This window comes from Symphalangus syndactylus, chromosome 17 (assembly GCF_028878055.3).
Source record: "Symphalangus syndactylus isolate Jambi chromosome 17, NHGRI_mSymSyn1-v2.1_pri, whole genome shotgun sequence".
Lineage (NCBI taxonomy): Eukaryota > Metazoa > Chordata > Mammalia > Primates > Hylobatidae > Symphalangus > Symphalangus syndactylus.
The window spans coordinates 85,280,223-85,304,146 of NC_072439.2; the positions used below are offsets into that span (position 1 = coordinate 85,280,223).

Sequence of the window (23,924 nt, forward strand, 5' to 3'; positions counted from 1 at the left end):
AAAGCAGGCAAAACTAGCCCATGGCAACAGATGCTAGAGCAGTAGTTAGCGTGGGAAAGGACTGGCTAGGGAGGCCGTGAAGGAGAGTTCTGGGATGCCAATGTTGTCAATGTTGATCTGACTGGTGGTTGCATGGTGAAATACACATGTGAAAAATCATCAAGCTGGAAGCACTTTAAGAAGTGCACATTTTACTAAATGCAAGTTATACCTAAAAATAAAAGCATAAACAATTGAGATCAAACACCAAGAGATATAAAGACAAAAGAGATGTTAAATGGCCAGCAGCAGACTCATTCTGGGGACACTTGGTGGTGAAGGGGGCCAGCTCCTCCACACCTGTGGGTATTTCTCATCAGGTGGGACGAGAGACTGAGAAAAGAAATAAGACACAGAGACAAAGTATAGAGAGAGAACAGTGGGCCCGGGGGACTGGCGCTCAGCATACGGAGGACCCGCGCCAGCACTGGTCTCTGAGTTTCCTTAGTATTTATCGATCACTATCTTTACTATCTCGGTGAGGGGCATGTGGCAGGACTACAGGGCAATGGTGGGGAGAGGGTCAGCAGGAAAACGTGTGAGCAAAGGTCTCTGTGTCATAAATAAATTTAAGGAAAGGTGCTGTGCCTTGATGTGCACATAGGCCAGATTTATGTTTGACTTTACACAAGCATCTCAGTGTAGTAAAGAGCAGTATTGCTGCCAGCATGTCTCACCTCCAGCCATAAGGTGGTTTTCTCCTATCTCAGTAAATAGAATGTACAATCGGGTTTTACACCGAGATGTTCCATTCCCAGGGACAAGCAGGAGACAGATGCCTTCCTCTTATCTCAACTGCAAAGAGGCCTTCCTCTTTCACTAATCCTCCTCAGCACAGACCCTTTACGGGTGTCGGGCTAGGGGATGGTCAGGTCTTTCCCTTCCCACAAGGCCATATCTCAGGGTGTCTCAGTGGGGAGAAACCTTGGACAATACCTAGGCTTTCTTAGGCAGAGGTCCCTGCGACCTTCCACAGTGCATTTTGTCCCTGGGTACTCTCGAGACTGGAGAATGGCGATGACTTTTACCAAGCATACTGCCTGCAAACACATATTTAACAAAGCACATCCTGCACAGCCCTAAATCCATCACACCTTGAGTCAACACAGCACATGTTTCTGCGGGCACAGGGTTGGGGCTAGGGTTACAGATTAACAGCATCTCAAGGCAGAAGAATTTTTCATAGTACAGAACAAAATGGAGTTTCTTATGTCTTCTTCATTCTACACAGACACAGTTACAATCTGATCTCTCTTTCCTTCCCCGACAGGTGGCCCCAGGCATCCAAGGTTCCCCGGAGGGTGCTAGGCCAGTCTTGCCCCCGTCACACTCGCACGGAGCACTGTTGGTTCTCCGAACATTGCACTGGGCAGTCCTGCCTGAGGACACCCTCCCCGGAGGCCCCAGCTGCCTTCAGGATGATGGCTTGTTTCAGGCGTCACTCTGAGGCATGGACAGAGCATGTGCAGTGGAGAACACACAGGCTACGCACAGGACCACAGGAGTCAAATCCAGGCTCCCCTCTTACTAGCTGTGAAGACTTGAGCATTTCCTTAACATTGCTGAATTTTATGCCCCTCATCTATACATTGGAGGTAAAAAGACCTACCTGCTTTTTTTTTTTTTAAGATGGAGTCTCACTCTGTCGCCCAGGCTGGAGTGCGATGGTGCGATCTCGGCTCACTGCAACCTCTGCCTCCTGGGTTCAAGCGATTCTCCTGCCTCAGCTTCCCAAGTAGCTGGAACTACAGGCACCCACCACTACACCTGGCTAATTTTTGTATTTTTAGTAGAGACGCGGGTTTTACCATGTTAGTCAGGCTGGTCTCGAACTCCTGACCTCAGGTGATCTGCCCGCCTCCACCTCCCAAAGTGCTGGGATTACAGGCGTGAGCCACCACACTTGGTCAAACCTACATGACTTTAAACAATGTAGTTCAGGCAAAATAGTCACTACCGGCTGGGCACGGTGGCTCAGGCCTGTAATCCCAGCACTTTGGGAGGCCAAGCCAGGTGGATCACCTGAGGTCAGGAGTTCGAGACCAGCCTGGCCAACGTGGTGAAACCCTGTCTCTAATAAAAATGCAAAAATTAGCCTAGTGTGGTGGCACATGCCTGTAATCCCAGCTACTCAGGAGGCTGAGGCAGGAGAATCATTTGAACCCAGGAGGCAGAGGTTGCGGTGAGCCAAGATGGCGCCACTGCACTCCAGCCTGGGCAACAGAGCAAGACTCTGTCTCAAAAAAAAAAAAAAAAAAAAAGTTGCTACCTGGTGAATGCTCTGAAAAGGGCGACTGTGGCTGTCATGTGGACCCAGTAGACTAACCCTGATTGCTTAATGCTTACAGTAGCCACACAGCAACACTGGTTGACCAAATGTAAGTGTGAGAGGGAGTGCATCAAATAGTCAACAGGCTGATTTTATGTAGATGATAGCAAGGAGATAATCCAACTGGTTTTCTTGCCTAGAGGACTGGCTTCTATGGTGTTGAATAGATATAATCTATGAGTCTCTGTCCATGATAACAGAAACTCATGTGTGTACATAGTATATCATAGCAGGTGCCTGGCATTTTATAGGTGCCTGGCACTTCATCAGGCACCTATAAAATGAAGCAATATTAGTATTAGCCTGTGAAATATTTCCTCCTCTCTTGGCCCACACCATTTCCAAGAGTCAGGATTGGGCTTCTTAGTGTCTCCTGGAAGGAGACCAAGTAATTTCTGTTGGGGTCTTGAGCAGTTTTTTTTTTTGGTTTTTGTTTTTTGTTTTGAGACGGAGTCTCACTCTGTCGCCAGGCTGGAGTGCAGTGGCGCAATCTCGGCTCACTGTAACTTCTGCCTCCTGGGTTCAGGCGATTCCCTTCCGAGTAGCTGGCACTACAGGCACGCTACCACGCCCAGCTAATTTTTGTATTTTTAGTAGAGACGGGGTTTCACCATGTTGGCCAGGATGGTCTCGATCTCCTGACCTCATGATCCACCTGCCTCAACTTCCGGAAGTGTTGAGGTTACAGGCGTGAGCCACCGCGTCCAGCCTGTTGAGCAGTTTTTGAGAAGTCCTTATACCCAGCTAGTAATGAACAAGAGTGACACACTCATTAGCATATTTATTCACATATTCATGTATTCAACCAATATTCATAGCATGCCCGCTATGTCCCAGGCATTGGATAAGCCAAAGAGCCAACCCAGGCCATCAAGTCAACCACTGACCACATGGCTACCTCATCCGCATTAGCCTCATGCACATTCATCCTATCGTAAACAAAAGCAATCCTAGGGAAATAAGCAACACTGGACCTTCACCAATGTCTCCTCTAACTGCCACCATGTCACTGCCCCAGAGGGTTCTGTGGGAGCCCCTCATGGGCTCTTCTCAGGCCCAGGCCAGATGACCAAGCTCCCACTCCAGCATCCCCCTTTTTTCCTCACTCTGGCCACGGGACTTAGCCTGGTTTTCTTCTCCTAAGTTGCTGCTTCTAACCAACTGTTATGTACCATAGGGATCCTTCCATCCCCGACCAAATGCAGGGTGAGAATGGTCTCCCTGACCTCATATCTTCTTGCTGCCTGCAGATAAGCTCCCAATCCCTTACTCTTTCATGAGTTGGTTTTTTTTCCATAAGATTTTGGGGTACAGGTGGTATTTGATTACATTTCATGAGGTATTTTGTTTTGTTTTAAATGGAGTTTCACTCTATCACCCAGGCTGGAGTGCAGTGGCGCAATCTCAGCTCCCTGCAACCTCCCCCTTCCGGGTTCAAGAGATTCTCCTGCCTCAGCCTCCTGAGTAGCTGGGATTACAGGCGCCCACCACCACACCTGGCTAATTTTTTGTATGTTTAGTAGAGACGGGGTTTCATCATGTTGGCCAGGCTGGCTGGAACTCCTGACATCATGTGATGCACCTGCCTCGGCCTCCCAAAGTGCTGGGATTACAGGCGTGAGCCACTGTGCCCAGCCTCATGAGTTTTTAATAATAAAAATGAAAGTAGCAAACATGGCAAACTTCTCAAACAAACATGGCAGTGCCCTGATTGAGAAATCATTCTCCTTCGAGATGGAAAAATGTTGCCAAGTCCTTACAGTCATTGTCCCAGGTCCATAGTTTGGGGCTGGCTTGCTTACCTACGACTCAGAAGTGAATCACCTGAGGTTGGGATTTGAGACCAGCCTGGCCAACATGGTGAAACCCCATCTCTACTAAAAATACAAAAAAAAATTAGCCAGGCATGGTGGCACATGCCTGTAATCCCAGCTACTCAGGAGGCTGTGGCAGGAGAATTGCTTGAACCCAGGAGGCAGAGGTTGCGGTGAGCCAAGATTGCGCCATTGTACTCCAGCCTAGGCAACAAGAGCAACACTCCATTTCAAATAAATAAATAAATAATTTTTACCCACAAAGTTATTTCAACAACCTATAAACTTCTGTCCCTTATGATGCCTTGAAGCCTGAATATGATCCCAGTTTTCTCTGTCTGAGACTTCATAGCAAGTAACCCAGAGTCAATAGAAATCAGTGGGTTAAACAGATATTTGGAAGCCCACAGGAATCTTCTCTTATTTTCATAAGAATTGACACTTATAAGGAAACTGAGTACAATCGCTTCAGAAAGAAACTTACTAATTTTTGCCTAGAAAGTAAAAGATATTTGGGATTTTTTGAGGCAAGGGATTACCAGAATAGGGAAATCAACAACAAATAAAGCTCACTCTGTCTCTGCACCATGTCTGTCCTCTCCCACTGTTCTCATTAAAACCAACATCTCTGTGGAAGTTCATCACTTGAGAGAAAATAAAAAATAGGGCGGGGGGTGGGAAGAATGGAGAAAAATACTTTATGCCAAGTGATTCTAAGTATATTAAAGTTGGCCGGGCATGATGGCTCATGCCTGTAATCCCAGCACTTTGAGAGGCTGAGGCAGACAGATCACTTGAGGTCAGGAGTTCAAGAACAGCCTGGCCAATATGGTGAAACCCCATCTCTACTAAAAATACAAAAATCATCTGGGCATGATGGCATGCACCTGTAGTCCCAGCTACTCGGGAAGCTAGGGCAGGAGAATCGCTTAAACCCGGGAGGCGGAGGTTGCAGGGGGCCAAGATGGTGCCATTGCACTCCAGCCTGGGCGTCACAGCGAGACTCCGTCTAAAAAAAAAAAAAAAAAAACGATATTAAAGTTGGAAACATAACAAGACTGAATGAAATTGAATAAGGATATGATCAAGCAAGGGAAAGGCTAAAAATGCACACCAAAGACAAAAGTCTTCCAGGAAATGATCAATAGCTATGACTAAGTACTAGTTTTAAACTTTTGTACGTTAAAAAAGCTGTAGTTTAAAATGACGAGTCAAGTGACTAGTAGGAAAATATCTGAAACAAACATTACAAAAGATTATAGTCTTTACTATTTAAAAAGTTTTTATAGCTCTTTTGAAAAGCCACCCAAAACTGAAAGGAGAACAGAAAACAGAAACATAAACACCACCCTTGATGAAACCAGGAGACATCGGTAACCCCAAACCACAGAAGAGCCACTGGCTCCAATTAAGCTTCTGCAAGTTGTACTTATTGTTCTTGGAGTCAGGACCCATGCATAGGTTCTAGGCACAAAGCTCCCCTGGCTTCATCTTATTAGGGAGTCAGTGCCCTATCTCACTCCCTCTCAGAAATTTTCCAAAACAGCATCTTCTAACTTTCAAGTAAGCACAAGCCCAGCTAGAGGAGTGTGCGTGTGTGTGTGTGTGTGTGTGTGTGTGTGTCCATGTCCCAGGTGCAGGCCTGGGAGCTAGACCAGGTTTGGCCTCTGGAGAATTACTGCATTCACCTGCTTCAGAGAAGAGCACTGAGCCAGTTTATTCACACACCTGGAAGAGGTTAGCAGCCTCCAGGACCCGCTGGACATTCTGCTTGGTGATCAGCGCCTTGCTGGTGTACGTGTAGTCCAGGAGAGTGTGCATGGTCTCAGCATCAACCCCTTTAATAATGATCCTTTTCTCATACTTTTCCTTTAAATCGTTGCAGAACATGGCCCTGGAAGAGAAATGTGTGAATGTGAATCGTGCCGAGACCCTTGGTTCCAGGCCTAAAGAGATTCCCTTTCAGACTCATCGGCCCTCACGGAACAGGGGGTTTCCCAAGGTCAGGTCCTGGGCTGGTGGCTCTCTGTTCACCAGCACCCCTTACACATTAGACATTTCATCAGTACTTACCGAGCTGAACTGAACTTCCCTACTCCTCCATGCCCGACTGTGATCCCCGAAGTCAGTCCCAGGTCTATTTTATTGGCTTTTATTGGCTCAAAGTGCAGGAGATTCATCTGAGGGCATTGTGGAATCCCCAAGCTTCATCTTTTCTCTTCCCCCCAGCACCCAAACAGGGCTTCTGACTCTCACACTAGCTCTCGTCTGACCTGGAGCCTGGCCCCATATTCTGGTCTGGCCAGCTGAGGCCCAGATACCTGCCACAAGTGCAAGTGGCTCCTGTAGCTGCCTCTCACCCCAGCAGCTGAACCCAATGTCTGCACGTTCCCAGATGCAGCTGGGAGCCTTGAATTCCCTCATTTCAGGACTCTGTCTCACCTCTGGATTCTGCCTTTCCTGCTCCCTCCCCAAGACTGGATTTCCAGATATTTAGCCTCCATCTTGGCAGCAGGGGAAGAGGATAGAAGGGATTTAGGTTTTATCATAGCATTGGATGGACCAGGATTTGAACACCAGCTCCACCAACCCAGGAGTTGGACAGGTTATTTAATCTCCGTGACCTTCAGTTTTCTCATCTGAAATGGGGATTTTAATAGCTATTTTTTAAGTTTATTGTAAGGAGTAGGACCCAAAGGCCTATAAATCATTCCACCATAAAGACACATGCACGTGTACGTTCATTGCAGCACTATTCACAATAGCAAAGACATAGAATCAACCCAAATGCCCACCAGTGGTAGAACGGATAAAGAAAACGTGGTACATAAACACCATGGAATACTATGCAGCCATAAAAAAGAATGAGATCATGTCCTTTGTAGGGACATGGAAGGAGCTGGGGGCCATTATCCTTAGCAAACTAACACAAGAACAGAAAACCAAATATCTCATGTTCTTACTTATAAGTGGGAGCTAAATAATGAGAACACATGGACACATAGAGAGGAACAACACACGCTGAGGCCTATCAGAGGGTAGAGGGTGGGAAGAGGAAGAGGATCAGGAAAAACAACTAATGAGTACTAGGCTTAACACCTGGGTGATTAAATAATCTGTACAACAACTCCCCATGACATAAGTTTACCTATATAACAAACCTACATATACACCTGAACTTAACATAAAAGTTTAAAAAAGAGAGATATAGAGATTTTTTTTTTTTTTTACCCCATGCCAGGCCCATAAGAATTTATCGTACTTCTTGGACTTTGACATTTAAACTGTTGGTCCTTTCCAGTGAATGTGTGAGCAATTTCATTTATTTTTAAAATGCATGTAACTTAACCATGCTCTGAAAAGATTTCTGGAATTCTGGAAACTTAAATGGTACCTAAAATATAGCAAGAATGCATGAATTAAAAGTAGGTGGGGGACCGGGGGTGGGGGCCCATGCTTTTAATCCCAGCACTTTGGAAGGCCAAGGCGGGTCTCACCTGAGGTCGAGACCAGCCTGGCCAACATGGTGAAACTCCATCTCTACAGCAATACAAAAACTAGCCAGTCGTGTCTAATCGCTTGAAACCGGGAGGCGGAAGTTGCAGTGAGCTGAGATTGTGTCACTGCACTCCAGTTTGGGCAACAGGGCAAGACCCCGTCTCAAAAAAAAAAAAAAAGAAAGGAAACTCTAACCCCCCAGTGTGACTCTGTTTGGAAACAGGGGTTTTAGGAGGTAATTAAGAAAAATGAGGTCATAGGGCTGAGGTCCTAATTGGATAGGATTGATGTTCTTATAAGAAGAGAAACAGAGACCAGAATTCTCTTGTGCATGCTGCCCCATGTGAGAACTCAGCGAGAAGGTGGCCATCTGCAAGCCAGGAAGGGAACTTCACCAGAGCCCACCACGCTAGCACTCCAACCTCGGACTTTCAGCATCCAGAACTGTGAGAAAATACATGTATGTTGGTTAATCCATCCAGTCAATGGTGTTTTGTTATGGCAACCCAAGCTGAATAAGGCAGATTTTGGTACTGAGAAGTGGGGTGCTGCTGTCACAAATACCGAAAAAATGTGAAAACAGCTTTGGAACTGAGTAATGAGTGGAAGTTAGAGGAGTTTTGAGGTGAAAGCTAGAAAAAGTCTAGATAGCCACAAATAGAATGTTGGCAGAAATATGGGCATTAAAGATCATTCTGGTGAAGTCTCCAATGGAAATGAGGAACACGTATTGGAAACTGGAGGGAAAGTGATCCTTGTTATAAAGTGGCAAAGACTGGACTAAACTGTGTTCTGCTGTTTTGCAAGAGGTGGAACTTGCAAACAATGAAATTGGATACTTAGATGCGGATACTTCTGAGCAAAGCCTGGAAGAAGCAGCTTTGTTCCTCCTACTGCATGTAGTAAAATGCAAGGGGAGAGGGGTGAATTAGAAAAAGAATGTTTAGGCAAAGGGGAACCAAAAATTAAAGAGTTGGAAAATTCTCAGCCTACTCATTCTGAGAAAAATGAGGAAGCATGTTCTGAAGAGAACACCAAAAATGTGGCTGGACTATCATTTAATAAAATGCTTATGGAATTATAGGAGCAGAAAGAAACACTGCCAGTTTGAACTGAAGGGGAAGAGACAAGACAATTGAAGGAAGGCTGTCAGACTTCTTGGATTTGACAGTAAAAAACAATGAGGTACTTAGCTGTGAACATGCACTTTTTTTTTTTTTTTGAGACAGAGTCTCACCGTGTCACCTAGGCTGGAGTACAGTGGCGCCATCTCGGCTCACTGCAACCTCTGCCTCCCAAGTTCAAGCGATTCTCCTGCCTTAGCCTCTGGAGTAGCTGGGATTACAGGCGCCTACCACCGTGCCTGGCTAATTTTTGTATTTTTAGTAGAGATGGGGTTTCGCCATGTTGGCCAGGCTGGTCTCAAACTCCTGATGTCAGGTGATCCACCCACCTCTCGGCCTCCCAAAGTACTGGGATTACTGGCGTGAGCCACTGCGCCCAGCCCGCACTATTCTTCCAGAAGAGGGAAAAATTACCCTAAGGGTGATTCAGAGATAATCAGGGCCTCTGCCCCAGTTCAAGAAGCCAGACAGCCTCCATCAGACCCCTGGGAGTCACAGGAGGGGTTGTTGGGAGGACTCACACCTACAGCCGTGGAGGTGACACTGCCACCTCAGTGAGCCAGAAGGGAAGACAATCAAACCGAAAAGGATTATTCTGAAGCCTTAAAATCTAATAGAATTTATCTCACTAGATTCTGGACTTTCTTGGGACACATCACTTCTTCCATATTTCTGTTCTTTTTTTGTTCTTTTTTTTTTTTTTTTTTTGAGAGACAGTCTCACTCTGTCGCCCAGGCTGGAGTGCAGTGGCACGACCTCAGCTCACTGCAAGCTCCGCCTCCCGTGTTCACGCCATTCTCCTCCAGCCTCCCAAGTAGCTGGAATACAGGCACCCGCCACCACGCCTGGCTAATTTTTTGTATTTTTAGTAGAGACGGGGTTTCACCGTGTTAGCCAGGATGGTCTCGATCTCCTGACCTCATGATCCACCCACCTCGGCCTCCCAAAGTGCTGGGATTACAGGCGTGAGCCACCGCGCCCAGCACCATCTTTCATATTTCTCTCTTTTGGAATGGGAATGTCTATTCCACACTTGTCCCATTATTGTATTTTGGAAGCATACATCTTGTCTTGTTCCACAGGTTCACAGCTGGTGAGGAATTTTGCTTTAGGATGAATTGTACTTCAAGTCTCACCCACATGTGATTTAGATGATATTCAGACAATAATCTGGACTTCAGAGTTGATGCTGGAATAAATTAAGACTTGGGAAGCTGTTGGGTTGTAATGAATGTATTTTGCATGTAAGAAGGACATGAATTTGGGGGCCAAGTATGGAATGTCATGGATTGAATTGTGTCCCCCACAAAATTCATATGTTGAAACCCTAACCCCTAATGTGAATGTATTAGGAGATAAGATTTTTAGGAGGTAATTAAAGTGAAATGAGATCATAAGGGTGGATCTCAATTTGATAGGATTCCTGTCTTTATAAGAACAGAAAGAGATTCCACACCCACCCCACCACTCCTGCTCATGCACCGAGAAAAGGCCATGTGAGGACACAGTGAGAAGGTGGCCGTCTGCAAGCCAGGAAGGGAGCCCTCACCAGAAACCAGATCATGCTAGCAACTTGATGCTAGACTTCCAGACTCTATAGAAGTGTGAGGAAATAAAAATTTCTGTTGTTTAAGCCACATAGTCCATCATATTTTGTTATGGCAGCCCAAGCTGACTAATACCGGCAGTCTGTATCCACCCCAGACCCTTGTAGTTCACAAACTAGCAAGGACATTGATGCCCAAATAACAGTCTACAAGGGGCCGTAAGAGACCTACAAAGTGCTGTGGAGGCCAAGAATGGCTACTCATAGAGAAGGAAAATTCTGAAATGTGAAGATTGTGGATAGGATTTCTAGGTAACAAGCACAGTGAGTAAAGCCATAAAGATGCATAGAGAAACTAGCAGACATGTGATTCAGTTGGAGCTCAGGGGATATGAGAGATAGGGATGAAACGATGGTCTGGAAAGATAACCTGGATCCTGCTTGTGGAGGGCACTGAAGGCAGGATAGGTAGTTAGGTTTTTACTCATTGAGCAGTAGTGAGCCATTGAAGGTTGATGAGCAAAGGCAGGACTCAAAGAGAACATTTTAAAAAGATGTGTTCTCACTTTTGTTTGCAGGTGATGGGTGCCACTAGAGTCAAGTATCAGATGAACCCAAAAAGAGCTGGGAGGCTTGTGACAATGTGAAAGCCTTTTCTCAGAAAATGTACTAATTGAGGCAGTAGCCACACCGCTAGGGAACGTCTCCAAACATTAGTCACTGGACTTTCTAAGCTACAGACACATGAACAGGTTAGGAAGCCATTATCTCCCAGCCAAGTCATTGAAATGCAAAGGCCCTGGGTGGAGCTCTGGTGATGTAATTCCAACACAGAGGGGATTACACCTCTAAGTCCTGCCCCTCCTCTCTATCCCACACCTCCTATTTATCTCTGGAAATCAATCATCAGTTCTCTCCTTCCTTCCTTCCTTCCTTCCTTCCTTCCTTCCTTCCTTCCCTCTTTCTTCCTTTCTTTCTCTCTTTTTCTTTCTTTCTTTCTTTCTTCCTTTCTTCCTTTCTTTGTTTCTTTCTCTTTCTTCTTTTCCTGGCCTCAAGTGACCCTCCTCCCTCAGGCTCCTCAGTAGCTAGGACTATAGACACCCACGCCCAGCCATTTTTTTTTTTAAATTTTTGTGGTGACAAGGTCTCACTCTGTTGCCCAGGCTGGTGGTGAACTCTGGGGCTCAAGAGATCCTCCTTCCTCAGACTCCCAAAGTGCCAAGATTACAGGCATGAGCATCCATGCCTGGCCACTCATCCGTTTCTTTACCCCTTTTCCTAATCTGCAAAACAAAGGTAACTGTTTATGGCTTCCTAGAAACATTCAAAAGTCAAAAGACTTCCAGAGAGAGAGAGAGAGAGAGATACAGAAAATCACTAGACGCTTGACTTGCTGACTTTTTGGACCTTTTGTTTTAGTCAAGGAGATTGTCCCCCCTCTGTCCTTCCCCCTCTGTCCTTGTTGTTTTAATCAATGGTAATCCTCCTACCCTTTCCTTCCCTCCCCTCTTCTCTTTTCCTTCAGCTGGCCTCTTTCTCCTCACAAGAATATGGTAACAAGAAAGAAAGAGCGAAGGTGAATTCCCGGGCCTCTGTAAAGTGAAGAAATCCCCGCCCAGAACTGGGGGAGCCATGATGATATCAGAGCAGGTGACCAATGTACAGACCAGTTTCCTCAGCCACAAACCCTCTTGGCCAGCAGCACAGAGCTGTCTGCAGAACCATAATCACCAGCCTTTAAAAGTAATGTCATGGAGGGCTTGCCTCGCTGCCTCCTGACTTTATAAAGGATCTGCCCCCCGAGACAGCGTGTGATTTCTTGTCAGCTCAGCACATCTTCCCTGGGGGAGTTGGAAGATCAGTCTCTGAGCCTCCCTTTGGTGGAGTGTCTAGAGCAAGGCTGCCCAATAGAAATGGAATATGAGTCATCCACAGCATTTTACAGTTTCTAGTCACCACATTTTTTGTTTGTTTGTTTGTTTGTTTTTTGAGACAGAGTCTCACTCTGTTGCCCAGGCTGGAGTGCAGCAGCATGATCACAGCTCATTGCAGTCTCCATCTCCAGGGCTCAAGTGATCCTCCTGTCTCAGCCTCCCAAGTGGCTCGGACTAGAGGCATGAACCACCATGTCTGGCTAATTTTGCAATGTTTGTAGAGATGGAGTTTCACCATGTTGCCCAGGCTGGTCTCAAACTCCTGGGCTCAGGCGATCCACCCACCTCGGTCTCCCAAAGTGAGGGATTACAGGCATGAGCCCCACCATGCCTGGCCCCCATTTTTAAAAAGTAAAAAGAAAAAGATAAAAGTCACCTTTAATAACATATCTTATTTAACCCAAAATATACCTGAAATATCATTTCAACACATAAGAAATATTTTTAAATTACTAATGTGATAACTTACATTCTTTTTCTCATACTGTCATACTGTGTCTTCAAAGACCATCATATATATATATATATATATATATATATATATTTTTTTTTTTTTTTTTTTTTTTTTTTTTTGAGACAGAGTCTCTCTCTGTTGCCCAGGCTGGAGTGCAGTGGTGCAATATCGGCTCACTGCAGCCTCAGCCTCCCGGGTTCAAGCCATTCCCCTGCCTCAGCCTCCCGAGTAGCTGGGACTACAAGCGCCCGCCACCACGCCTGGCTAATTTTTTGTATTTTTAGTAGAGACAGGGTTTCACCGTGTTAGCCAGGGTAGTCTCAATCTCCTGACCTCATGATCCGCCTGCCTCGGACTCCCAAAGTGCTGGGATTACAGGCGTCAGCCACTGTGCCTGGCCCCGAATTCTTGTTTGGAATCACAGTCACTTAATAACATGCTGCCCCAGCTCAACCCATGCCTGACCAGGCATCTGGATTCCCTGGAAGTAGATCTCCTGTGCTAGTGATGTAAGGGAGCAGGGGGGCAAGACAAGGTGGGGGGAAGCCCAGCAAGGCAAAAGTCATGCAGAAAGTGGCTTCAGCCTGATCCTGCAGGGACCTCTGGAAAAGACACTTCTGAATTGTCCCACCAGGAGTCAAGGGCTGTGATACTCTCTGGCCACACTGACTGTCTTTTGTTACAGGCCATCCAGGAGCAGGTAAATTCTCCAGCACATCTGGCTTTGTGTATGTGTGAGTTTGCATGTGCACAAGCAAAGGGACTTCCGGGAGCCTGGGGAGGGCAGGGGAAAAAGAGCAGCCACCTGGCTGTTGGCAGGCAGAGGAGGGACTGGTGTCTTGTCTGAGCTCTGATGCTCACTTATCGTGTGACTTAGTGCAAGTGAGTGAACCTCAGCTTCCTCATCTGTAAAATGGTATAATAATAGTCCCCACCTCGGTGAGCTCCACAGAAGAATAAGCAAGATGAAGTACACCAAGGCGTTAGCACAATACCTGGCACCTCGTCAGCACTCAATCAGGGAAAGTATTTTGGACCAGATCAGAGGAATCTTGGAAGGTTGGTGGGAGACACTTAGGGGTAAGTGGACCAAGCACCACAGTGACTCACAACCCTTATCTCTTCAGCATTTGGCCGGGTGTGTATCAGGTAACTGTGTGTTCGGCTTGCTGCGTTGCTGTCGACCATCCATCCAGAGCAAGCGTAGGGCTACCGCTGTGCACAAATCGGCCTAAACATCTCAGCTCAGTTCGTGGGAGAGAAAGAAAGTGCCCTCAAGACAGTGTCCTTCTCTCCAGGGCTCTTTTTATCAGCTTTGACTCCCCAAGTTCCAGCATTTCTCTGCTCCCTTTGAAATATTTTCATGAATTTTCTGCCACTTAAATACACTACCCTGGCCATGGCCACCATGCTGAACATGGATAAGATGAAACTAAGGGGAAATCTGCATATTCCTCGTAGACGAAACTCCCAGGCCTCCTGCTGCTCCCCCAGGCCTCCTGCTGCTCCCCCGGGATATCCATGGGCACACTCCGGGATATCCATGGACACACTTGGGCAAAGGTTGGTCCCCATGGGTTGTCAGCAATAGGACAGGGACCAGAACCTAGGGCTTCAGGCTCTGAATCAGGAGCTCAGCAGTGCACGAAAACCAAGGAAATCAGCAGGAGTTCAAGGCCTTTCAGGGGGGATTAACTCAGTGCCAGCACTCAGTGGACCAGCCCAAACTTTGCTCTCTGAGAACACAGCTGAGTTGGTTGCTGACAACTTATCCCGTGGCAAACTTGCAAGATATTGTGTAATAAAAACACTTTCTAGAAAGACACTGACCAATTCTCATGAGATTGTTGTAAAACAGAGGTGGCTAGGAGGATCCTCATTTTACAGCAGAAACAATCTCACAGCAGCGTACCAGTTGCCCAACACTTGGATGGTGAGTCACTGCCCACCCCAAAATAGAGCCTGACCCAGCAACCTTGTCTCCCACAACAGTCAGGAAAATATCCACAGGCCCAAGAATCTCCCAGCATGAAGTTGGGCCATGCCGCAAACACTGCCTGGCCGCATGCCTCTCCAGTCTCCGCCAGGCTTCTGCACCTCAGGTCTCTGCCAAACATCGCCTTCTCAGAGAGGTTGTCCCTGACACTCCCCCTAATCTAAAATCGCCACTCCCTCACCTCTTCTCTTCCTTTATTTTTCTTCATAGCTCTGCACATCCTGAAATCAGATTACCTATCTATTTGTTAACTATTGTCACCCCACTAGAATGCCAGCTGAGTGAGGATGTGCCATGCTCAGCACTGTATCCAGGGGCCAGAGCAGTGCTACCACCAAGTAGGGATGGTCCCTAAGGAAAGTGAGTGAATGAATGAATGAATCAACCAACTTGTCCTTCCTAGCCCCTTTGCGCTTGCTTTTGACAGGAAATCTGTACCTCCAAGAATTACCAAACATCCCTGGAGGATGAGGCCCTCCACCGCCGCTAGGGAACTCCTATCACATCCCAAGTCCAGGGCCTAGAGCTTGAAGAGGACACTCAAACATTCGACGTACCTGCACTACTTCGATGAGCTCTACAAGCTCCTATAGTTCCTAAACTTCACCAACTCAGAATATTTCACCCAGCCCAACTCCACTATAGCTGACCCCTTCCCTAGAACTCCACACATCTCAACTCCCTGCCTCCTGCAACCCTAATTCTAACCCTATAAACAAATACCCACCCCATCACTCCCACTATCTCACTCCTACACCGGCTCCACCCGTCTGCCCCCTGTTCTGTCCTTCCTCTTATTTCTTCACCATCCCCGTTTATACCAGGAACGAACTCCCCTGTTTCACTGAGATATTCTGTGTGGGGGTGGCTTTAACATTAGTCGCAAAATGAGTTAAATTCTACTTAAGAATACAATGTCCATATGTATACAATCTGTTTAAAAGTTTTTTAAACTAGTCAGCATGTACTACACAATGAACACTATTGTTAAGAAAGGATTATTGGATATAAACACAATGAAGTCAATCAAAGGGGATTCCATTGCAAAGAAAGCAGGGAGTCAGCAGATGCAAGTGTGACCTAGCATGACATGGCATCTCTCTCTATGGTCCCCAGCACCTCTTAGTTCAAGGCACCAAAATCTGAGCCAATACTAACCAAGGGAAGCGCGTAAACATTCAGCTCTGCTGTGTTTCTGAGCTCAAGCTGTCCCCTGAGTTTTATCACATGGATCCTGTCTCAATACTGGAGTCCTGCTTACATCCTTGGCCTCAGATACTCCAGCCTCAAGAGGTGAATCTCAAAGTGTGTTCCCTGAACCAGCTGCATGAGAACCTTGGGGTGCTTATTCAGAATGCAGAATCCTGTACCCAACCTACCTTAGACTTACTGAAGCCAAATCTCTAGCAGTAGGGCTGGAGGTATGTATTTAATCAGGTGTCCCTGGCTCCGACTCATAATTCCTTTGCAAAGCAAACTTTGAGAACCTCTGCCCTAGAAAGAGGTCCCCCCTACTTCTTAACACAGGCCTCCTCCTGAGAAGGAGATTGAACGAAGATCAAAGTCATGGAAACAATTGGCCATAGTGCTAGGGAAGATATGTTTCTGGAAAGTCCTCCCTCACTATGGATCCTTCCTTTCATCTTCTGAGACACAGACTTCCTAGAATTCCACGAGGCCTATGGCTGCCTCCCGAATCGGGTGGCAATCCCATTCCATTTGCCAGCTTTGCTCCAAACTGACAGAGGAGCTGGAAGCCTACAACTGCCCCGATCTGACTCTAAGCATCAGCAGGCCTCAGAATAACTCCCTTCTGTGGGCAGGGTGCGGTGGCTCACGCCTGTAATCCCAGCACTTTGGGATGCCGAGGCGGGCAGATAGCGAGGTCAGAAGTTCAAGACCAGCCTGGCCAACATAGTGAAACCCCGTTTCTACTAAAAATACAGAAAATTACCTGGGTGTAGTGGCAGGTGTCTGTAATCTCAGCTTCTCGGGAGGCTGAGGCAGGAGAATTGCTTGAACCCGAGAGGCAGAGGTTGCAGTGAGCCAAGGTCGCACCACTGCACTCCAGCCTGGGTGACAGTGTGAGACTCCATCTCAAAAAAAAAAAAAAAAAAAAAGAACTCTCTTCTGCCAAGCTTCTTGCCCTAGTTCACCACTCCTCAAGGACACTGCCCACGGCCCCTGTGGAGATGAAAACTCTGGCCATGTTCCTAGGGAAGCAGAATCCCTCCAAGTCCCACCAGACCATTGCTGATGCCTCAGCCTGCCATGAAATTCTGCCATCCAAGTTTATGACAGAAAGAAGGGCTTGTTCTGTCTGCAAGATCAGACAAGATAGAACATCAATTACAACAAATACTTGTGGTCAGGCTTTAGTGACGACACAGTCACAAAGATACAATGGACAGTTTTTGTTTCATCTGCCCAACTTACTCCTGTCTCTTTTAGTAGGAGTACCCAGATCTTCCATTAGGAACCACCCCACCATCCAAGCCCAAGCCACAATGATTGGTTCAGGGATGGGAATAGGAAGAAGCCAATTCAATTGGAGCCAATTCCAGAACTTTCTTTGGAATTACTGAGAAAGAGAAACTGTCTCTTCCCACTAGAATTGCTGAGCTGGTGGACATGAAAGCTTGGAGATGCTGGCTACCTGCCTGTCCTCATGTGTGAAGCCATTCCCTAAGAGAGAAACCCACACAGAGGAAATCGGAACTAAGCAGGAGAGAGAAACTGAGTCACAGTAACATTAATTTGGGCACAAGGACCCAATTAGACCTGAAACCATTACCCCAGACTTTTTTTTAATTCCATGAGCAAATAAATTATTTTTTTCCCTTTATGCTTGGACCAGTTTGAGCTGAATGTCTGTCACTTGCAGGGTGGAGTGATACAATTGGACAAAAGAAACCGTAGCGATTCTCTGAATTGGAACTCCAGGCCCGTTTTTGTTTGCTTGTTTGTTTGTTTGTTTGTTTTGAGACAAGATCTCTCTGTTGCCCAGGCTGGCCTCAATCTCCTGGCCTCAAGCAATCCTCCCACCTCAGCCTCCGAAGTAGCTGAGACTGCAGGCACAGGCCACCACACCCGGCCCCATTGATGATTACCCTAAGCTCTCCTACCTGAGAGTTTAACTTACAAAACATCGTGATTATTCTTTACCTTTGTTTGCTTTTGTTTTTACACATCTTCCACCGCCTTCCTGAAGATGAAACCTGGCTTCCCCTAACAAAACCCCACTTCCCTCACAACCCAACGAGGTCGGCTCAGATTCTCACTTCCGCTCTGGGCCTGGAGTAGGGTCTGCATTTGTGCTCTTTCGCCATCCACCGCCACGTCCCCACCAGGCTATTGCCTGGAGGCTCCACGTGACCCTCTTTTCCCACTGTCCACGCCCACCTCCAGGACTCTATGGCTTCCTTGTGACCATGTCATTGTCCAGAAGTTAGGGATCAGCCTCTGCTTAAAGACTTTTTCTGAGCCTTCCCTGGTTCTAACCACTTAGAAACTTGCAAGCTGGCACTGGCCCCAGTCTTTGCCCCAAGGTATTCAAATGCTAAGGCTCCTCCAGTCATAAAAGTCATCCCTTGTGACAGGCAAAGATGATCCTATGTGCTTTCTAGGCTGCTCCCTCCACCAGCTGCCACAGAGGAATCTGGACTGCCAGTCCTGTCCCTTGGGCTTTCATGATACAGAATCCAGAGGGAAAGGGACAGAAGACAGGAGCTCCTCCAGCTGGGGATGGGGAGCAGTTATGAATCTAGACGTGAAGGAGGAGCTGCCACAGTTGGGCTACACGCAGGAGTGCACAGGCCAGGCTTGACTTGAGCTAAAATCCAGCACCCTCCTGCACCTGCCAAGCCTTGTGCACTAATGTGGATTGCAACCCCCAGAAAGGGGCCCCCGTTTCTAATTGGTCCTCCCAGGTAACTTATTTACATTCAAAGGAAGGAGCTGGGTGTGGTGGCACATGCCTGTAGTCCCAGCTACTTGGGAGGCCAAGGCAGGAGGATCACTTGGGGCCACGAGTTCAAGTGCAGCCTGGGCAACATAGCAAGACTCTAAAAAACACAAAACAAAAAAAACAAAAAAAAAAATCAAAGGAAGGCACCCTAAAAGCCAGCAGTGGTCTCTATCAGAGATGTGGACAAGAAAGGGGAACATATTTTAATAATAGCTGTGGCTGTATCTCCAAGGTGTTCAAAAATTGCAAGTTCAGAACTTGAGTTGCTTTGTTTCCGAGCTTTGCTCTAAAATGGGATAGCCTGGGCAGGCGAAGCATTGATAAGGTCAGACCACTTTCTCTTTCTCTTTCCAATCTTGAGGCTCAGAGCTGGCCCTCAGCAAAGAGTGGAGTCAGTTCGCTTTGTGTTCCAAGCCTCCTAACCTCACTTCCCCCTGCCCTTCCCTGCTGGGCAGTGCTGCCTCTCCCTCACGCTCTCTGCGGTCTGGCTGCCCTGCAGGCCCAGAGAGAGGACGGTGAATGTTGCTGGAGGCCTTCCCAACCACACTGCCTACACCTTAATTCCAACCCTCATCTCCTCTCACTGAAATTTCTTGCAACTTACCCAAGGGTCTGCCTAGATTGATGGGACCCTCCATACCCACAGTGCAAAGGATTATTTTAAGGGAGAGCTTGGATCACATCTCTTTCCTACTTAAAGACTCTTCCATGGCTTCCCACTATCTGTAAGTCATGTTTCAAACTCCTCAGCTTCACCCAACAAAACCTTTCCTGGTCTGACCATGCCTGTCTCTCAGCCTTATTGGCCTATGCATGTCCTTTGTTTCAACCTACTCTTCTACCTGTGGTTACACTGCATGGCACCTTCCCAGGTGTGTTTCTCTTTGCCTGGAATTCTCCTCTCTTCTCCTTTCTCCCCTCTGACCCCTTCTGGCCAATGCCTACTCATCCTTCAAAACTCCGTTCAGATATCACCTCTGCCAGGAAGCCTTCTCAGACTGCTCTTTCTTCAGTCTGATTTAATGCCCTTCTGTAAGCTCCTATAGCTCCCATGTAGCAAACCTCTCACAGCCCCTGTGCCGAGCTCCACCATAACCCCTGTGCAGAGCTGCATCATAGCACTTATCACCCTGTACACTAAACATCAATTTACTTATCTCTCTGTCCTAACTAGATTATGACTTCCAGGTCAAGCAGGAACCATAATTTATTCATCTTTGTAAACTCTGTGCCTGCCACAGAGTAGGCACTTAATAAATTTGTGTCAAATGGATGGATACATGGATGGATGGATGGATGGATGGATGGACGGACGGATGGATGGAAATTCACTAAGTCCACTCAGCACTGTAGTTCTGAAAGTTTAACATTTTGCATTCCTTCCCCTCCAGGTATTTGCACATTAAGAGAGATAATACTGGCTGGCATGGTGGCTCAAGCCTGTAATCCCAGCACTTTGGGAGGCCAAGGCGGGCAGATCACCTGAGGTCAGGAGTTCAAGACTAGCCTGGCCAACAAGGTGAAACCCTGTCTCTACTAATAATACAAAAACTATTTTGGTGTGGTGACCTGTAATCCCAGCTACTCGGGAGGCTGAGGCAGGAGAATAGCTTGAACCTGGAAGATGGAGGTTGCAGTGAGCCGAGATCGCACCACTGCACTCCAGCCTGGGTGACAGAGCGAGACTCCATTTCAAAAAAGAAAGAGAGAGAGAGAGATAATACTATGCAGTGTTCCTTAACTGAAGGCCTGCTAGTCATCGGTGGTACACTGGAGGAGCATGGGAGGAATGATGATTTTCATAGCAGTTACTAAGAATTCTCTGCCCCTCCATTTTGAGGCCCATCTGCTAATGAGACAGACATCATCTGCCAACCCAGCCCGCTATCCTGAGTTTTAAAGACACTGCTAGTCACCTGACACTTTCCTAACTTTCCCTAATCTCTGTTCTCTTCTGTCCTATTCTTTTGTGTTGTGTTTGCTATACACAATAATACAATAAAATTCCACCTTCCAGGAGTTATCCACTGGGCCTCTGCCTCTCCCATAATTCCCCCAACACCAAAACGCCCTTGATACTCAGCCCTCCATAAACCTGAGCTTACTCTACAGGACACATGATCTTTTCAATCCAATAAGGTCTTACTTGACCCTGGACCTGAATCATTATATGCAAACCTGCTGAGTGTCTATTATTCATTATAGATCCCAGAGCATCTCTTCAGAAAGGGCTATGATGCAACCTGTTAGTTTTGGTTTGATTGTGTTTTAAAGCGGTAGCACAAGGCCGGGTGTGGTGGCTCACGCCTGTAATTCCAGCACTTTGGGAGGCCGAGGCAGGTGGATCACCTATCGGGAGTTCAAGACCAGCCTGGCCAACATGGTAAAACCCCATCTCTACTAAAAATACAAAATTAGCCAGGCGTAGTGGCACACGCCTGTAGTCCCAGCTACTCGGGCGGCTGAGGCAGAAGAATCACTTGAACCTGGGAGGTAGAGTTTGCCATGAGCTGAGATCAGGCCATTGCACTCCAGCCTGGGCGACAAGAGCGAAACTCAGTCTCAAAAAAAAAAAAAAAAAAGCCATAGCAGTATCAGCACTCTTGTAATTATTGTGGCCTTAACGTTTTCCATAGAAGTTAAATACAGTAAAAGAATGCTGGCCTTTACAGCTGGCAGAGAACATGTAGGTTGCCTAAGTGATACTCTTTCACAGCAAAGGAGACTTATCTTTATGTGGAGATGGCCTCACCAAAAGAATTTAAGAAGGCTTCTAAAAAAGAAGCAGAGGTATCATAAAACACAAAACAGTAACAATAAAAATAAGAATACAAGAATTAAGAAATTAAAGTCGAAGGAGAATATATCTCTGAAACCACGGCTAAGGAAAGTTAATCCACAGAGCTTCCTGATAGTCGCAGCAAAGGTAAAAGTATGACAAATTGGCTAATAAGAAAGTAAAGCAGTGTTTGTTATCCCTCTTTAGTGGACTTTATTTTTCTTTTTGTCCAGCATCTTTCCATATCGGGAAATGCTCTTCTCCCCATCCAGGCCCCAATCAAATCATGTGGTTCAGGCGGGAGCTCTCATGTCATTACAGGCCTCTCCGCCTTTCTGTCTTCTGTCTCTCTCTCTCTCTCAAACACACACACACACACACGCATGCACGCACAGCTCTTTAGCCAAGGGTGGACTCCTAACCTAGGCTGGGCTGATCATTGTGCCCCACCTCCCTGGCACGGTGATTGGCCTAGGATTGGGCAACTGAATGGAGCTGAGCCAATCAGAGTCTTTCCCGGGGCTTTTCAAGCCGCAGGTAGAGAAAGTCCCTCATTTCCCTCTAGAGCCAAGGCTAGTAGTCTCATAGCAGCCAATAGGCAAACCCCCAACCGTGTGGCAGAAGTCAGCCTGAGAAATCCAACCTGAGAGAGACGCCAGGTGAGGGGTGGAGAAAGAGCACGCGGGCTGCATGAAAGGGCCTGGTTCCTCTTCTCCCTGGGCTCTGCTGCATCCCAGCCCTTCCTATGATTTGACAATGTCACCAAATACCTTTCTCTTTGCCTAAGCTGATTGAGTTGATTTCTTATCCCTTGAAACCAAAAGAATGCTCACCAATAAAGGAACACGAAGCAGCGAAAATAGATGTTGCGCTCATGGCGGTTTTACCAAAAACACAAAGGCTCTGCATGTGGCCAGCTCTTCTCGTGGACTGTTTGGTGTTTATCATGTTAGAAACTTGTCCTGAAAAAACATTTTCATGGAGGGACAGTTGCATATCCATGGGTTTGATGAAGGGATAAAGCTCACAACTTGAGCTATGAATGATGAAAATATTTCTCTGTCATGTTTTAGTTGGGAGCTGCATGGAAGATTATTTAAAATTGAAGAATAGATTTTCTAATCTTGATTGAAATAAGATCCACATGCTGTAGACACCAGGAGTAGGGGTGACAGAGATGACACTTCCATGAAAAATCAAAGGACCTGATTGCACTTCTGCCCTGGTGCAGAACCCCTCTCCCCACTCCCAGTGCAAAAAAAAAAAAAAACAACAAAAGAACTGCGAGTCACATTGTATGCATGGCCCATCTATATGCAGGTGGTCACATGAGCGACCGGTTCAATCCATAATATTCTGAGGCATTTTGGATTTTGGAACTGTTCCTTCCCATTCTTCCTGTGATAGCCATATTTTATCATCTTTCCCTTTTCTAAAGTTGCACAATAGCTTCCCACCCAACTCTGTGAGGACTTCCTGCTCTGGCCAGGATGCTACTTAATCAGTGACTGGACCTGCAGGAGGAAGATCCAAGTGTTCGTTCACTTCACGCATTTACAGGATGTCTGCTGAGTGTCAGCCATTGCAATGGCATCGAGGAGAATAAGGTGGCCACTGCCTTCACATGGCTTGCATTTTTCAGCCTGCTTTTAGTCCACCCATGATGGATGATGCCTTCATGCCACACATCCCTACAAGTGTATCCAGGGCTCCTCACAGTTTTGCAGGGAGCAGAGGAGTGAATGTGCTAATCATTACCTTCTTGCGTATTTGGGTCTCAGGATCCATATCTCTGATGCCTGTGTGACAAAGGTCATGGAATCCCCTCATAACTATGTAGTTTTCATGATACTTTAACATCTGTTCTGCAAATATTGTAAGCCTAGCAAATAGTTTTGAATTGGAAGCCATTGATATCAAGAAACCCAGACGGAGGAAAGCCTGCTTGGGTGGAGGCAGGACAAGCAGCAGCAACCTCCAGCTTCCAGAGACAGCCCTGACAGCAGCGCCAATGGCTGCAGCTGTGCAGCTGTGGCCCCAGCATTGTACAGCAGCAAGGAAGTCCTCCCCACAGGAGTCCTGGGTGGCTTCGGGCTGCGGTCCTGGCCCCTGTCTAGCCTCCCTTGCACCTGTTTGTCCTCTGGGTTTGGTTCTCCAAACTTCTGTGGGGATTTTGTGAGTTCCTACTATCATTTACATAAATTCCTCTTCTCAAATAAGCCAGAGTTGATTTCTGATTCTCAGAACCAAGAAATCTGACTTATTACCACGCATAAAGTGTTGGGGCAAATAAATTAATAAATGAATCCATTTTACGATTTGCATTTCACAACTTGCTGGGATTGGTAGACATAAATTTTTAGCCTCGCTCTATTGTAGACATCAGTGTTGAGCCTCAGAGAAGCCAAGCAGTTCCTCCAAGATCTACACAGCCAGCAAGTGGC

At 46.7% G+C, this 23,924-nt stretch overlaps 1 protein-coding gene across 2 annotated transcripts in view; it reads right to left on the minus strand.

Annotated features, from left to right (window-relative positions):
• The window catches only part of KLHL6 (kelch like family member 6), a 60,810-nt gene that overhangs the window by 27,957 nt on the left and 8,929 nt on the right, over positions 1 to 23,924 (minus strand). For both annotated transcript variants that reach the window (XM_063621801.1, XM_063621800.1), the window contains exon 2: positions 5,911 to 6,076. In XM_063621801.1, the coding sequence (XP_063477871.1) occupies positions 5,911 to 6,076 (166 nt within the window). The remainder of the gene's footprint in view (positions 1 to 5,910; positions 6,077 to 23,924) is intronic.